A 16,978-nucleotide genomic window follows, 5' to 3' on the forward strand; every position below is an offset into this window, starting at 1 on the left:
AAAATATTTCAAAAAAGTAAAAATATTTTGTTAGATAACAGGTTGAGTGCAACATTCATCAAATGCAGATAAGATCAGCTGTACCTGTAGATGGAAACTTCAAAGCATAAGCAAGCATCAAAATACTTCTACCAAAACGAAATACATATAAGATACACAGCTTGGAGAATTAAATTATTAAACACTGCTCTGGGGAGTTGACCTGCTCCAATCGATTCCACTCGCATGAAGTTGAGTTTTAAGAAGTATATAAATCCGAACATGAGAATATTAATCATCCAGAGAGAGGGAAAGAAGGAAAGAAGGAAAGAAGGAAAGAAGGACAATGGGTAAACCACATATTCTAGCTGTACCTCTTCCAGCGCAAGGCCATGTACTTCCTCTAATGGAGCTGTCTCTATGCTTAGCCAAACAAGGGTTGAGAGTCACATTTGTGAACACACAGTTCATTCATGAGAGGCTGGTGAATGCATTGATGGAGAGGGATAACTTAGGAGATCAATTCCGTCTGGTTTCGATCCCAGATGGATTGACCGATGCCGACAGAATTGTTCCAGGGAAGTTAAGTGAAGCAATCTGGGGGATTATGGGCGAGAAGCTGGAGGAGCTCATTGGAATGATCAAAAGAGCTGGTGATGACGTCTCTTGCGTGGTAGCCGATCGGGATGTGGGGAGTGCCCTGGAAGTTGCCGCAAAGATGGGAATTCGGCGAGCTGCCTTCTGTCCCATGGCAGCCATATTCACGCCCTTGGTATTTAGCATTCCCAAGCTCATTAATGATGGAATCATAGATAATGAAGGTGAGACCCTCTTATGATCACGAACTCCCTAAATGGTTTTTTCTTTTTCCATTACAAGAGACACTAACTCTGAAAAAGTTCTCCGGTGGCCTGATAGAATAGAATCATCATATCCTACAATTTTTTACTCACCCATGTGGAATGATCCGAATTTAGCGTTTGAAATTTGATAAATAGCGGTGCTTTTTAAAAATAATATTTTAACATAGCGGGATTTGAACCCCTTCTCGTGAATAAGTCAAAAAAACCCTTGTTACCACCAAGCTGCACATAACTAGGTTACACATACATTTTTATTCACTTTTTGTCTCCTGAAATTAATAACTAGATTTGCCCCCCTCAAGCCACTTTCTGGCTCCGGCACAATCAGAAATAGAGTACCGATCAAATTGAAAAAACCCAACTAGGTACCACTAGTAAAAAGAACGGTAATGATGAGAGTACTACTAATGATTTGAATGCATGCAGGAACTCCAATAAAGGGCCAGGAGATTCAATTTTTGCCAACCAATATTCCTGCCATTAATACTAAAGACTTCCCGTGGGTTCGACATGGTAACTTAACCATGCAGAAACTTATGTTTAAACTTATAGTCAGAAATAACGAAGCTGTGAAAAAGGCAGACTGGCTGATTTGCAACTCAGCTTATGATTTAGAGCCTGCAGCATTTGCCTTGGCTCCGGAGATCATACCCGTAGGCCCACTCTTGGCACGCAATCGGCTTGGTAATTCGGAAGGAAGCTTGTGGCCAGAAGATTCGACTTGTTTGAAATGGCTAGATCAACACCCACCCTGCTCTGTCATATATGTTGCTTTTGGCAGTCTGACAATTTTTGAGGAGAAGCAGTTCAAGGAACTGGCACTGGGACTTGAACTCTCCAACATGCCATTTCTGTGGGTTGTGAGACCAAATAGTATTGACTGTACCAAGGTTGCCTACCCAGAGGGATTTCAAGACAGAATAGCCAACCGGGGGAAGATTGTGGGCTGGGCTCCTCAACAGAAAGTTCTGAGTCATCCTTCTGTTGCTTGCTTCTTAAGCCACTGTGGTTGGAATTCTACCATAGAAGGTGTAAGCAATGGGGTCTCTTTCTTGTGCTGGCCTTACTCAGTCGACCAGTTTCTTAATGAGAGATGCATTTCTGATGTTTGGAAGGTTGGATTGGGGTTTAATCCAGACGCGAGGGGGATCATCACGCGTGAGGAAATTAAACATAAGGTGGAGCAGCTGCTTGGTGACGAAAATTTTAGGATAAGGGCTTCAAATCTCAAGGAATCGGCCATGAATTGCGTGAGAGAAGGTGGCTCCTCCTATAATAATCTCCAGCGTTTCATTCAATGGCTGAAGGCATAAACCAGTCATTGAGGCTTTGGTCAACCTTTGTATTTCATGTGTTTGTTTTTCTAATATTTTCCTCTTCTGTTTTGAATGAGCATGAATAAATAGAACAAAATAAAAAACATATCAAAAGAATAAAATATTTTTATATGTTTCTTTCAACTTATTTCAATTAATTTTCTCTATTATATAAAAATTAAATAATTTTAAAATATATAAATTTCTAACTAATTTTAATTATATATAATTTTTCTTAAAATTTTTATGATCAAACTAAACATAAGAAAACTATTTTTTTAAACTTTTTTTTTTCCTTAATACTTTTGAGAACCAAAGTAGTCTAGTGTTTTCCAAATTAGAGGGATCATCAAATTGAATCCATCATAAAACTAGAAAAGTTTAAAACACTATTAGAAGTTAAAATTATGTATAAATGATTTTAAGCTTAAAGTATTTTCTTATTCTATCTTTAATATTAATTAATTATTAAAATGTAGTTCATATGTTAAAGAGTGAATTATTATTCTCTTACCATGTTTTTATTTGATTTTGGTACAAAAGGTGTAGAATTCTAATAGTAAATATATACTGGTTTATCAATTAGTGTAATGAAAAGTGGTTTGGCATAGGTTGTTAAGAGCCCTAGCAGCCTATAGGAGGAATAGACATCATTTTTATTAAAAAAAAAAAGAGGAAAAATTGACATCATTTCTATTAAAAAAAAAAATGAGGAAAAATTGAAGTAGGGGCTCCAAAAAACCAATAAAGGTGAGGTTGTAGGGAAAAAAAAAAAAAAAAAAAGGAGGCTTGAGTGATGTGCAGTAGAGGAAAGGGATAGGCAGAAGGATAGAGATAAAAAAAGAAAAAAAAATAAAAATCAGCCAAAGGTTTTTAAAAACTGGTTCGTCCGCCAGATTAATGACCCACGGTTCGGATGACTGATAGTCAGTTTAATGCTTAAAAGATGGGATGATTATGTTTGATGGAGAGATGAGACTTATAATGGAGGGAAGGGATGATAATATATCTCATTTGATGAGATAACTTATCTCATGTTATCACCAATGAAATATAAAATATGGTAATATCACTTCTCTATCTTATCTCATATTATAATAGACCAACTAAATATGACCTCATGGAATTTGAATCATAGGATCGGACAAAGGGGTAATTAATTTGATTTATTTTATCAATTTCTATAACAATCTTTCATATTGAAATATGTGGATTTCATATTTTTTTTAGTTTATTTCTCTATCACATTGAAATATTTTTTAAGGATATTTTTAGGAGGTTTAGGCTTTGTTTGATAATTATTTTTAAAAATATATATTTTTTAAAAAAATTGTTTTATGATATTTTGTAAAATAAAAGTTTGTTTAAAATCTAAAATATTTTAAATTTCATTTTTAAAAATAATTTTATATCTAATTTTTTATTTTTAATTATTATATAATTATTTTTTAAAATAATTTTTAAAGAATGAGTGAAAATAATAAAAAATAATTTAAAATACACTATATGGAAATATCATATTTTTTATTTTTAAAAATAAAAAACTAAAAATTAATTTTAGATTGAACGTGTTTTTTGGTTTTCCATGAAACAAGTCTTAGGTTCGACTGTGGTCTAAAACTAAACGTCCAATCATGCCATGTCATCATCTGGGTTCTCGTTCATCTTAAATGGGTCCTGTTGTCGTGGCAATATTGGAACGAGATAAGGTAAAGGGAGAATTGTGTTTTGGGCCTAGCTGGGCCCAAAAATTAACAAATGGTCCATATATCTAACAAAATTAATAGGAAGGCTATGAGATATTAACTGACCAATATGCCCTTCATTAGTTCCAAGTCAGTTGGTTGTAAATTAAAGTGGTTTCAAAGGTGTTAAACTTGAAATGCCATGTCATCTAACTAAAAAATCTCAAATAAATGGCAAAAAGGGTCACCACCCTCCTACCCCTTTCTCTCCCTCCGTAAACACCATGGTCAAAGATGAAGCCAACTATGAATGTCCCCTAATCGTGCAGTCGAGGATTGTGAGCAACTTAGAAAAGCCTTCATATGTATGTGATCATCATCATTCCCAAATCGAAATGAGGGTGGGTGTGATTAAATTTTCTGACATTTTGATTTCATCATGTTGGTTCCTTTGATGATGTGGTGGATGTTTGTTTACAAGGTTTGAGGAAAGACATCCGTTTTGATATGGTGTTGTGGTGTTCTTAAAAAATTTTGAACTTAATAACAGCGTGTTTTAGGGTGCAGGGTGGGGTATAAATGAGGCTTTGATCATATCCATCTTGCCTCATATGAATGAAGCACAAGCTAAGTAAATGAAAGAAACTTCCAGTTAATCTGTCGGAAAAGATCTCCTAAAAAAATGACATTTCAGCTGTTTGAAAATTCCTTACTTTATAATCTGGTTTTTGGGTTTATATTCTAGAGAATAAATGGGTATGGTGCAGAAGGTGAGCTGTGGGGACTAGTTAGTGCACTTATGATGAATAGGAAACTAAATTGAGTTTCATTTTCGCCCTTTTCACTGAGCCATGACATTGGGAAGTGGTTAACCGGCGCATATGCACTCGTTAAGTTGTACCTAGGTCAATTTCCTGCAACTGTACAAGACATTTACACTAAGTGTACAAGGCCAATGTACTAAATGTACAAGGGTGTACAAGGGCGTGTATCTTAAGGGTTTTCAAGTGATTTTGAAGAACTTACTCATTTACTTTTTCCAATCGTCGGGGACATTCCTCACACATATTGGTTGAATGGTGCCTCATTGCACGCATTTTATGTGATGGCTACTATGTTAATTCATTATATTAGCTTCCCTACTAATGATGCATATGAAGCGAAACAAGACTTAACTTTTTCATCCTTTTCCCTTATCCATGAGAGTGGAAGCATTGTTTTCCCACCCATATGCACTTGTTTGGTCGTCCCTATTATGGATTTGTCCAACTGTACAAGGTATTTACACTTAATGTACAAGGCCAATGCGCTAACTGTATAAGGGTGTACAAGGCTACCTAACTTGAAGGATTTCAAACGATTTTCGAAAAATTCTTTGCTCATTTCTTTTTTCAAAGGGGGACATGCCTCGTACTCTCTCCTCATTTCCCTTTGTACACATTCATTGGAATGTGCTAGCATATGATGAATGGGAACCTAAATTGAGTTTCATTTTCCCCATTTTCACTGAGCCATGACATTGGCGAGTGGCTATCTCGCCCATTTACACTCATTCAGTTGTAGTTATTATGGATTTCTCCAACTGTACAAGGCATTTACACTAAGTGTACAAGGCCAATGTGCTAACTGTACAAGTGTGTACAAGGCTACTTAACTTGAAGGATTTCAAACGATTTTCGAAAAATTCTTTGCTCATTTCTTTTTTCAAAGGGGGACATGCCTTGTACTCCCTCCTCATTTCCCTTCGTACACATTCATTGGAATGTGCTAGCACACGTATGATGAATGAGAACCTAAATTGGGTTTCATTTTCCCCCTTTTCATTGAGCCATGACATTGGCGAGTGGCTATCCCGCCCATTTACACTCATTCAGCTGTAGCTATTATGGATTTGTCCAACTGTACAAGGCATTTACACTAAGTGTACAAGGCCAATGTGCTAACTGTACAAGGGTGTACAAGGTTACCTAACTTGAAGGATTTCAAACAATTTTCAAAAAATTCTTTGCTCATTTTTTTTTTCAAAGGGGGACATGCCTCGTACTCTCTCCTCATTTCCCTTCGTACACATTCATTGGAATGTGCTAGCACACGTATTATGAATGGGAACCTAAATTAGGTTTCATTTCCCCCCTTTTCACTGAGCCATGACATTGGCAAGTGGCTATCCCGCCCATTTACACTCATTCAGCTATAGCTATTATGGATTTCTCCAACTGTACAAGGCATTTACACTAAGTGTACAAGGCCAATGTGCTAACTGTACAAAGGTGTAGAAGGCTACCTAACTTGAAGGATTTCAAACGATTTTCGAAAAATTCTTTGCTCATTTCTTTTTTCAAAGGAGGACATGCCTCGTACTCCTTCCTCATTTCCCTTCGTACACATTCATTGGAATGTGCTAGCACACGTATGATGAATGGGAACCTAAATTGGGTTTCATTTTTCCCCTTTTCACTAAGCCATGACATTGGCGAGTGGCTATCCCGCCCATTTACACTCATTCAGCTGTAGCTATTATGGATTTGTCCAACTATACAAGGCATTTACACTAAGTGTACAAGGCCAATGTGCTAACTGTACAAGGGTGTACAAGGCTACCTAACTTGAAGGATTTCAAACGATTTTCGAAAAATTCTTTGCTCATTTCTTTTTTCAAAGGGGGACATGCCTCATACTCCCTCCTCATTTCCCTTCGTACACATTCATTGGAATGTGCTAGCACACGTATGATGAATGGGAACCTAAATTGGGTTTCATTTTCCCCTTTTCACTGAGCCATGACATTGGCGAGTGGCTATCCCGCCCATTTACACTCATTCAGTTGCAGCTATGTCGGATTTCTCCCACTGTACAAGGCATTTACACTAAGTGTACAAGGCCAGTGTGCTAACTGTACAAGGGTGTAGAAGGTTACCTAACTTGAAGGATTTCAAACGATTTTTGAAAAATTCTTTGCTCATTTCTTTTTTCAAAGGGGGACATGCCTCGTACTCTCTCCTCATTTCCCTTCGTACACATTCATTGGAATGTGCTAGTACACATATGATGAATGAGAACCTAAATTGGGTTTCATTTTCCCCCTTTTCACTGAGCCATGACATTGGCGAGTGGCTATCCCGCCCATTTACACTCATTCAGTTGTAGCTATTATGGATTTGTCCAACTGTACAAGGCATTTACACTAAGTGTACAAGGCCAATGTGCTAACTATACAAGGGTGTACAAGGCTACCTAACTTGAAGGATTTCAAACGATTTTCGAAAAATTCTTTGCTCATTTCTTTTTTCAAAGGGGGACATGCCTCGTACTCCCTCCTCATTTCCCTTCGTACACATTCATTTGAATGTGCTAGCACACGTATGATGAATGGGAACCTAAATTGGGTTTCATTTCCCCCCTTTTCATTGAGCCATGACATTGGCAAGTGGCTATCCCACCCATTGACACTCATTCAGTTGTAGCTATGTTGGATTTGTCCAACTATACAAGGCATTTACACTAAGTGTACAAGGCCAATGTGCTAACTGTACAAGGGTGTACAAGACTACCTAACTTGAAGGATTTCAAACGATTTTCAAAAAATTCTTTGCTCATTTCTTTTTTCAAAGGGGGACATGCCTCGTACCCCCTCCTCATTTCCCTTCGTACACATTCATTGGAATGTGCTAGCACATGTATGATGAATGAGAACCTAAATTGGGTTTCATTTTCCCCCTTTTCACTGAGCCATGACATTGGCGAGTGGCTATCCCGCCTATTTACACTCATTCAGCTGTAGCTATTATGGATTTGTCCAACTGTACAAGGCATTTACACTAAGTGTACAAGGCCAATGTGCTAACTGTATAAGGGTGTAGAAGGCTGCCTAACTTGAAGGATTTCAAACGATTTTTGAAAAATTCTTTGCTCAGTTCTTTTTTCAATATTCTGTCAAACCTCCCTTCTTTCTATATTCATCCTCCTCAGTTTCGATGTCACATAATGTTGCCTACCATGACAAACTAATTTCGAGTGACATAGTATCTTCTAAATGCCTTGATTTATGTAAGTGTTGTATGTGTGCATAAAAAATGGGAAGAAAACATCCAAGTTGTGACATGATGTCATATTAATTTATTATGAGTCATTAATTCCTACTGTTTCAAGGCACCTTGGAGGATGCGAGACTGACTTTACCCTCTTTGTTTTATTCGCTCTCAGATTGAATTTTTGGTTCGAAAGACCGAGAACTTTGATGAGTTGATGGTTGCTACAAATGAGGAAAGCGAATGTGGAGACTACAAGGAACAAAACTGAATTAACATGTTATGATCATACTTGTGTTAGGAGTTTTGGATTAAATATAAGCAACAACAAAATATCAATTGATATACATAATTCATAATGTTTTTTTAATTATTACCATTACTTAAGTCTTGACATAATGGACATGTTGATCAATTAGTTACTGTATTTATAATCTTGAAATTTTATCCGAATGCATTATATAACCATACTATAACTGGATATAATTGGAAGGACCCCTTCCATATACAGTTGCATAATTGAAGTAACCCGTAGTCTTTCTGTGAGGGCAGTGATAACTTTCGAATGGTGCCTTGTATTATCCCCTTCACCGACCCTGTGTCAGGCCCTTCGGACATGGATCCAAGGCAAATCACATTAAAAACTTAAAAAGCCATGCCATTTCAACAACCAATTACTAGTTCATAATTTAACCCCATATAATGCAAAACCACAGTCATAAAATATTGACTCTCCAAGATGCAACCATGTGAGAGATAATGAGTGGGGCAACTCGACCGGGCCATGACCGATAATCGATCGGGCAAGTGTAATCGGTCGACTGGTTAACTCTATGGACGACCGGTAGCTCACACCCTCGCTTGTAACAGCTGATCAGATGGATCAGTTGAAAGCTGGAGGTTTTACTTTAACTTCATACAAAATTTTTTAGCACCCACATAATTTTTTCACATACTTATTGTTTTGATTTTGGAAACAAATAGTTATTGTTTAGCACCCACATAATTTTTTTTTCACATACTTATTGTTTTGATTTTGGAAACAAATAGTTCAAAAAATTACATTTGAAATTCTATGTTTTCTTTTATTTTAAAATTTTTAATTTTTAAGGTTTTTAATTTTTTCTAATCTTCCCAACCCTTTTCCATGGTTGGAATAAATATAACAAAATAAAATAATGGAAATTCATTTCATTTCCCATTAAATACCCCTTTATAATTTGTAAAATAAATCAAATTTAGGACTTCTTTGTTGTATCTCTATAGCGGGGCATAAAAATAATTTTCCTTTTGAAGTTATGTCACATTATATACTACTCTTGAATAATTTTGATTAGTATCATGTTTGAGTTTTGTAAACAATGAAAAAAAAAACAACAGAAGGAATGTTCTTTCTTGTAGATGGTGGATCAGGTAAATTCCCTTCTATAAAGCCCACCTTATCGCTACTTATTTCTTCTGCATCATCCATGTCAAATATTATCACAAATCACAAAGAGGCAAAAACAGTAGCCCATGCATCACAGTATATTAAATGGGAAAATTGTGTACTACCCTCCAACCATATCCATTTGAAGTTTCAATAACAGAAACTTAGTAGGACATTTGATCTTATTCAAGTCCATGTAAGCAAGCATGCACATGTATAGTTAATTACTTGCATGAATATTAAATGCATGTAGGGAAAGAAATTACCATTTTGAGTTAGCTCTCAAGCACTAACGCAAGAGGGAGAGAGGAGGACTGAAATCAAGAGAAAGAACACAAGGAATGCCTTCATGGTGATGGGAGATTGGAGTAGGCTATGCTAAACCTTCTTCCCCACTACCCTTATTTATAATGGCATTCATATGTTTGGATTGGGAGAAAGAAATGGTCATTTTAATTAATGGGGAAGTATGAAGGGCAAGGTGTCCCACCAAAAAAGGAAAGCGAGGATGAATCACTCTCTCAATTATCACAGCACTCAAAAGAATCCATAGTACAATAAAAATGCATGGTCTTTCAATGAAAAGTTAAAATCACCTCGTTTGACCAATGCCACAAAAAGAAGAGAACGACACGACATGCAAAATTTGATTAGTTAAAAAGCAAGGAATGGTATTATAAAAATAAAAACAATAAACAAAGACTTATGGATTGACTACTATTTTCTTTCCATCATTTGCGCAACTTTTCACTCCACTCAATTATTTCACGCGACAATAGTACTTTTTTACTTTATTTCATTATCATGATCATATTCATGCTTTGTAGCTGGCTACCACCAGAATTTTATAAGTGAAAATATTCCTTCCATCCAACAATATTTTTCTTTCTACAGACTAGAGGATGGGCTAGTTCTTTCTAAGTCGAGGGTCTGTTGTTTTAAGATTTGAATTCAAAACACATCTCTCTTCATTGTGAGGGGAACTAGTCTGCAAACTTAGAAATTTTAATGAGATTGAATCTGTCTAAAGCATATGGGAAAGTGGTAATTTGGTAGATCACAAATAGTTGTTGCAACATCAATCAACTAGTAGGGTTCTCTTTATTGTCATTGAATCCAGCACTGTGCCACTGTTGGGATTTTGCCAACTTGTAGCCTTGTCATTTTCCTCATCTTTCCCCCCTTTTTCTAAGCAACCAAACCAAGTTTATGAAAAAAATTTCAGTAATGACCTTGACTACCTTAATTACATAAGCATTAAAGCTCACTAGAAGACCAGCCCAAAACCAGCAGCATCATATAAAAAATTTTCCAGTATTTATTAGAATGAGTACCATCACACGATAATCCATTTATCACGCGTTAATCAAAGGCCATATAATACTAATCCAAAATGAGAGTTTGACTTCGGATGATCTTGATATTCTTGATTATAAGTATTCTGCAATCAACTTGTTTAAATTAGAGTCTCAATTTCATAAACCAACTGCTAATCAGCAACTTCAATCTAGCAACAAAAAATTTCATTTCCCACTTGCCCTTCTATTTAAATATTTTTTTGCTAAGAGGTGTGTGTCAAGCATAAGTCTCCTAATTTACATATAAGACTATGATTTAGAATTGAGGCTATCCCATTGAGAGATACCTAAGCAATCAATCAAACTAATACCAAAGTTATCAGCTTCATATTCAATATAATATAAGCTTAGGGTGGAAATTAATATATTGCATCAATAATGTTTTCTCCCTATTTAACCTCAACAACCATACCTCATGAACTCAAAGTGCTATATAATCATCATCAGTATTGGGCCTCAACCATTTTTTCAACTACACTAGTTCTATTGGGAAGCAACCAATTTCACATCACAAGAGTGTACTTGTTGCATGTCTTTGAAATGAAAATAACGAATACCATCCAATCAAAGGGAAAAAGTACATAAAGTTCTCTAGTACATGGCAGTTTAGTAAGTAAGGATTGTAGGATTGAGCAGCTAATCGCACATTACGTCTGTTTGGGTGCATATGGACACAACAGAATTTTATCACTTTTGAAGGCTTCGAGCATCCACAATTTTATTCATACGATTTCAGTACTGATTTTAAATTTCATTATGATAATGTTTAATGGTGAAGGTACATTTTATTGAAACATAATAAAACTACCATGAAAATGAGAGATCTTTTCAAATGGAAAGTAGGGCACCAACATCAATACAAAGAAAACAAATGTGCTTTAAACAAGTAAACGGTACATATAAAGGAGATACAAAAGCTACAACAGAATTATTTTTCCATAACTGCTTCTTGTTAGTGCTTCCCATTGCCAAGAAACTGACTTGTATGTTTGCTAATCAAGGAATAAAAGTAAAGGCATAACCGTTAATAGATCAAATTTTCCATCATTTAATGAAATATCCTAGGTACTTTGAAACAATCTATGCATCATCTAATTCCACCTAAAGATCCAAATGACCAGTACGAAGTGCGACACTCAACATTTAAAAAAAAAACAGTTAACAGGAAAAAAACATGAGAAGTAAACATAGCATGTACACATATATCTAAACCGAATGCTGGTATGTCTTGCCCCATTCCACATATGTCAATGGAGGGTTTAGGTGGAACCAGAAGTAAACGTATAATTCACATAAGATAAAAGAAATCATATATATATATATAGTCAACTGAAATATAGAGGAAACATAGACATATATAGACATAAACATAAACATATATATATATAGTCAAGTGAAATATAGAGGAAACATAAACAACTGAAACAAAGATGGCAATGATTTGCATCTACGTATGCTAATCCTAAATAGCTCTCGCTGCTATCATGGCTGAGGAGGTGGTGGTGGAAACACCGATCGGATGTAAGCCATCATGTCCTCATGCTGACTGTCCTGTCGATCAAGCCTCTGGAGGATATGCTCAAACGTAGCCTGCTGCTGATCCATGCGATCCTTAATACTCTGAAATCTCTGCTGCATACACTGGAATTGCTCGGTGAAGCCTGTCTGATAATGATCCATGCGATCCTTCATAGAGTAGAATCGCATATCGTTGACAACTACAAGCTCCTCCATCCGAGTGCCCAGTGAGCTGATCTGAGCACCTAAATCCATCCAAGGCGCCTGACTAGGGCCGTATGGAGCTTGATGAGGTGATGTATGCACATGAGGTGGATCAGTGAATGATGGTTGCGAAGATGTTCCCGCTGTGTGCACTGCCTCAGACGTCATCCCCTCTGATACAGTCGCCCCCAACTAGCAACCCTCGGACTGCTATGCATGGATATCAAACTCAATCTGTGTATGCTCATAATCTCTCTAAGGGGCAACTCCACCTTCCATATCCCCAATCTCCACCTCCTCCTTAACGGCAGGATGTGCTATTGGTCGCTCCACTTTCCTAATCCATGATCCATCGGGGCCCTTCTCAAACTTCATACGGCCCAACAACTGCTCATCATATGTATCATAACTACTTGAGGCTTCAAAGTCATGCTCCCTGCTCAAATCAACCCCTGTATCCTTGAATACTCATGTTAGAAAGCAGCCATAGGGGAGAACGCGTGTGGAGCTCTCGCAGCATGCAATCATGTGCATCATTATCACATATCCAACGTCAATCCGTCTCCCCATTATAATCGAATCAATGAGGAATGCCTCGAGATAATGATACCTCATCTTGGTGGCCACCTCGTGGTAAGAGAATGTACATGATCATGTGGTGAAGGATGCAACATCTGTTGTCAGGCTATGTGTTGATGGTTTGCCCATCTCCTGCGCATCAGCAAGGCCGCACATCCTCTGTATCGCCTCTCTAGGCTCAAAACCCGCTAGAATGGGCCAAGCCTTAGACTCATATACCCTGAGTCCTACTGGAGCGATGTCTAAAATGAGCCATATGCTCTCTGGTTCAAGCTTGATCTGCACACCTCTAACGGTTGAAACAATCGGCCCTCCATGTCCATATGTCACTCGTGAATAGAATGTCCTCACTAATGTCGGAAATATCGGCTCTGAAATAGTCACTAAGGCAGCCACCCAATATGTGCGAATAGTCCCTCAAAGTCGAAATGTTGTAGTTGGGAGAAATTAATATTTCTCCCTGGAACAACCTTCCTCTTTGCAAACTTCTGCTTGTACCTTTGATATTCCTCCATGGAAGTGAAAAAACCGGTGTCAAACCTTACCTTTCGACGAGCCTCCGCCTCACCAGGCTGAGATGGCTCAGCAGGGCGCTTGCCTTGTGCCCTAGAGGCAGCTGTATCTCTCCTAGGCGCCATCAGAGAGTCAAATTGAAGGGGACGAGGGTGGTAGAGAAATAAACGAGTAGATCAAAGTGATAACAAACCCAAGCTAAGCGAATTGTCGTGCGGGAACAGGTGAGAAATCGCCTTTGACGCGCGCTAAATGAGGAGGCCTTCCAATACACACGACCGACGTCCCAAAGATCATTCCACACCTTTCAAAACCCACTCTGAAGCCATGAAATAGCTACAATGTCGTTGAAAGTAGGTTTCCCAAGCTGAATACCCAAAACCCTTGAAGCTTGAGATTGTCAAAATGCCGCGCGGGGGATATTTCAAAAGACAACCCCACCAATCGCTCGACCGGTCCACCAGCGGTTGACCCCCTCTGTAAGTCAGAAGCCGAACAGTTGCTTTGGCTTGGAAATTGTGAGAGTTGCTTTGTCTATTGGAATTTAGATACTCTATAACAATTAAATGAAATTGAATTTAAATTTCATTTGTAATTGATTTCTTTTCAATTGAATACCTATGAGTGGAAACATACATATATATAAGTGATAATTTAAAATTATAAATAAATAAATAAATAAATAATTTAAGAAAATTTCATATTGAAATATAAAGTTTTCTAAAAATGTTGGAATAGTAGAAGATAATTACATTTTGTAAATTAAACTAAGATAAAATAAAAAAATTCCGAAAAAATGTTTTATTTTATTTTTTCTTTTAGGGTTGGCTTAATGTTTATTTTCTATTTTTAATCTTATTATTGAATAAAATAATATTGATTTATTATTATATATAGATATACATGGTACAAAATATAAGTATTTTAAACCACTAGTATAACAAAACTAACTATAAACTAAAGTATAAATATGAAAATCGTGGGAAAAAGAAAATGGGAAAAAGAAAAGAAAATAGGAAAACTTGAATTATCTTGTGGTTATCAATTTTTGTTGCTGGTAAAAAAAAATATCTCTATACCTTGTACATTTGCTGCAAATAAAGGTATATCTGATGTATATGCAATAAGTTTTTGAATCATGCAAGGGAACCATGGATGCAGTTCCCATGATACAGTTGCAGAAACAAATGACATCCTTGTAAAATAAAGACCAGCTATAAGTACCCGAATGTAATCAAACACAGATTTGTCGATTATTGTATAATTGTAAGGGATGTTTCGTTCATTCGTTGTACTGTACTTGCATTTTATGAAAGATATTGTTGTAAATCATGCTAGAGTTCTTGTATGGAGACCTACATTTATTAAAAAATTGGGTTCTCCAAGTTAGAGTTGCAGTTGATAAGGTGTTGAATTTTGCATGATGATTCATAGATATGTTTTCTTCTCTTAAAAAATTGGGGTTACAAATCAACTTATACAAGGTTTCTGTATTTTATTATTAGGAGTTTCTATTTGGTTAAGTGTGAGTATAAATAAGAGATTATGTAATTTTTGAAAAAATGAGAGTGGTGGAAGATAATAAATTTTTAATTCTCATCAATTTGTATCTTTCTTTTGTAATTGTATCTTCTTGAACCTTTCACTTTTTTGGCTTTTACCATGGACATGGAAGCATGAAAACAAGGCTTTCAACATTGATGAATACCAACCCACTTCCTTGGACTCATTCATGATTACTACTCAAAAAGTGTTATTTGATAGCTTGTAATTAACTCTTTTAAACACTTTTGAGTAGTAGTTATTACCTTTTAACTCAATTAACATATTAAGGACCTTTGCAATCATTTCTAATCAAATTGTGTAAGTTTTGGTGTTTTTGTTAGTAATTTGATCACCAAAGCAATCCGAGATTGAGGAGAGTTCTTTGGGATCCATGGCAAAGCAATGGAAAGCTCAGAAACATGAAGAACCAAAGCTTTGAAGCTTTATAGTCCTTTGCCATAAGCAAATTTGGAATGCAAGGAGGGGAAGCAAAGAGAAATCTAACATGAAGCATTCTAGAGGACAGTCACTATCAGCCACTTTTGGAGCACTTCTTGGAGCTCAATTTATGCATAATATATGTCTTTCGAAGCTCGGGAAGTTAGCAATCCAATGCTTCAAACGGTGCACGATTCGGAGTTGAAATGAAGGAGTTACAGCCATTGGAAGCCGATCACACCAAGTTGAAGGCCAATTTCGAGGGCTGCGAAATCAGCCTTTGGCTGCGAAATGGTGTCCTTCACACTACGAAATTTCGGAGCCCTCTTGCGTGGTTGCGAAATCCTCCTGAAGCTTCCCGATATTTGCGACCGACATTTTGAGATTTTTTACTTTAGATATTTGATGTCTAAATCTCCAAACTCTCCTTATAATCCACCTATCATAGTATTCCTTAGTCTTTAAGCAAGAACAAAGGGTAAATAACCCTATACATATTGTTTGTAATTTCCATTACAAAAAAGGTCGTCGGGAGCTTGTTCTCAAACAACTTTTGTATAGTTTTGCAAGGAAGTAAAATACAGAGCCTTTGCTCTGCCTCACCTTCTCGTTTTGATTGTATTGTATATTATTTAATTTTTCTTACTAGCCAAACAAGCTCTGAGGATGTTTCCTCAGAGAATGGGTGGCTAGACTTTTAGTTCCTTGGAGCTAAGGTTGCCGAGTAAGGCCCCAAATGCAAGAATTGGTAGTTTTGTTGTTTCAGCCATTAATGAAGAGAAAGTGTGACCCATTAATGATTTCTATGTTTTTAGTTAACTTAAAACACCGTCAATTCACCTGAGCCAACACTTGGTAAGGCAAGTGATCTCCGTCCATGGAGATGCACTAGTTTATCTCTTGCGAGCTTTTGGGAGGTGACTTGAAGGTAGGATTTTCTAGAATTGCCAACACTTGGTAAGCTTTTGGACTCTAAGGAGACATCCATTAGTTATCTCTTGCGAGCTTGAGAAGGGAAGTCCAAGGTTAATGATCACCTTGAATGGTAAATGCTAGGTGAGAGGCATGAGCCATTGCAAGTTGCATTAGTGAGAGGGAATTAGTGTTGAAATCCATTAAAGGGAAGCATCTGTACAACACCGGTTAGAGAATTAACTATATGTTAATTCTCTAATGTGAGGAAAAGAACCAAGTGACAGGAGCTCTGTTTTGCATGAGGAGCCTCCCCTGTGAACCTAAAACTCCAAGGAATGTTTTTCTTCATAAGTAATTTCCATTACTTTCTTTTTAGTTAGCTTAAAACAAACCCTTTTTCAACCAAAGTTTATGTTTTCTTCTTAAGCTAACCTTGAAATGAAAAAGCACCAATTCGACTTTGAATTGGTATCAGTTGTGAGTTGAAAACCCTTCCCAGTGAACGATCCTAGAGCCACTATGCTATATTAGCTAAGGCTATCCTAATGTATGGTGATATAGGTTATAAATTTTGTTGATTACTCCCTTCTGAGGACCACAATCAAGGA

General features: G+C 36.7%; 1 protein-coding gene across 1 annotated transcript; it reads left to right on the plus strand.

Moving 5' to 3' along the window:
- Positions 1 to 302: 302 nt before the first annotated feature.
- LOC117910678 (UDP-glycosyltransferase 83A1-like) lies at positions 303 to 2,231 on the plus strand. The gene is made up of 2 exons (XM_034824793.1): positions 303 to 800; positions 1,269 to 2,231. Exons 1-2 carry the CDS (start codon positions 326 to 328, stop codon positions 2,153 to 2,155), a joined length of 1,362 nt encoding a protein of 453 aa, XP_034680684.1. The 5' UTR covers positions 303 to 325; the 3' UTR covers positions 2,156 to 2,231.
- Positions 2,232 to 16,978: the final 14,747 nt, after the last annotated feature.

This window comes from Vitis riparia, unplaced genomic scaffold (genome assembly GCF_004353265.1).
Source record: "Vitis riparia cultivar Riparia Gloire de Montpellier isolate 1030 unplaced genomic scaffold, EGFV_Vit.rip_1.0 scaffold808_pilon_pilon, whole genome shotgun sequence".
Taxonomy (NCBI): domain Eukaryota; kingdom Viridiplantae; phylum Streptophyta; class Magnoliopsida; order Vitales; family Vitaceae; genus Vitis; species Vitis riparia.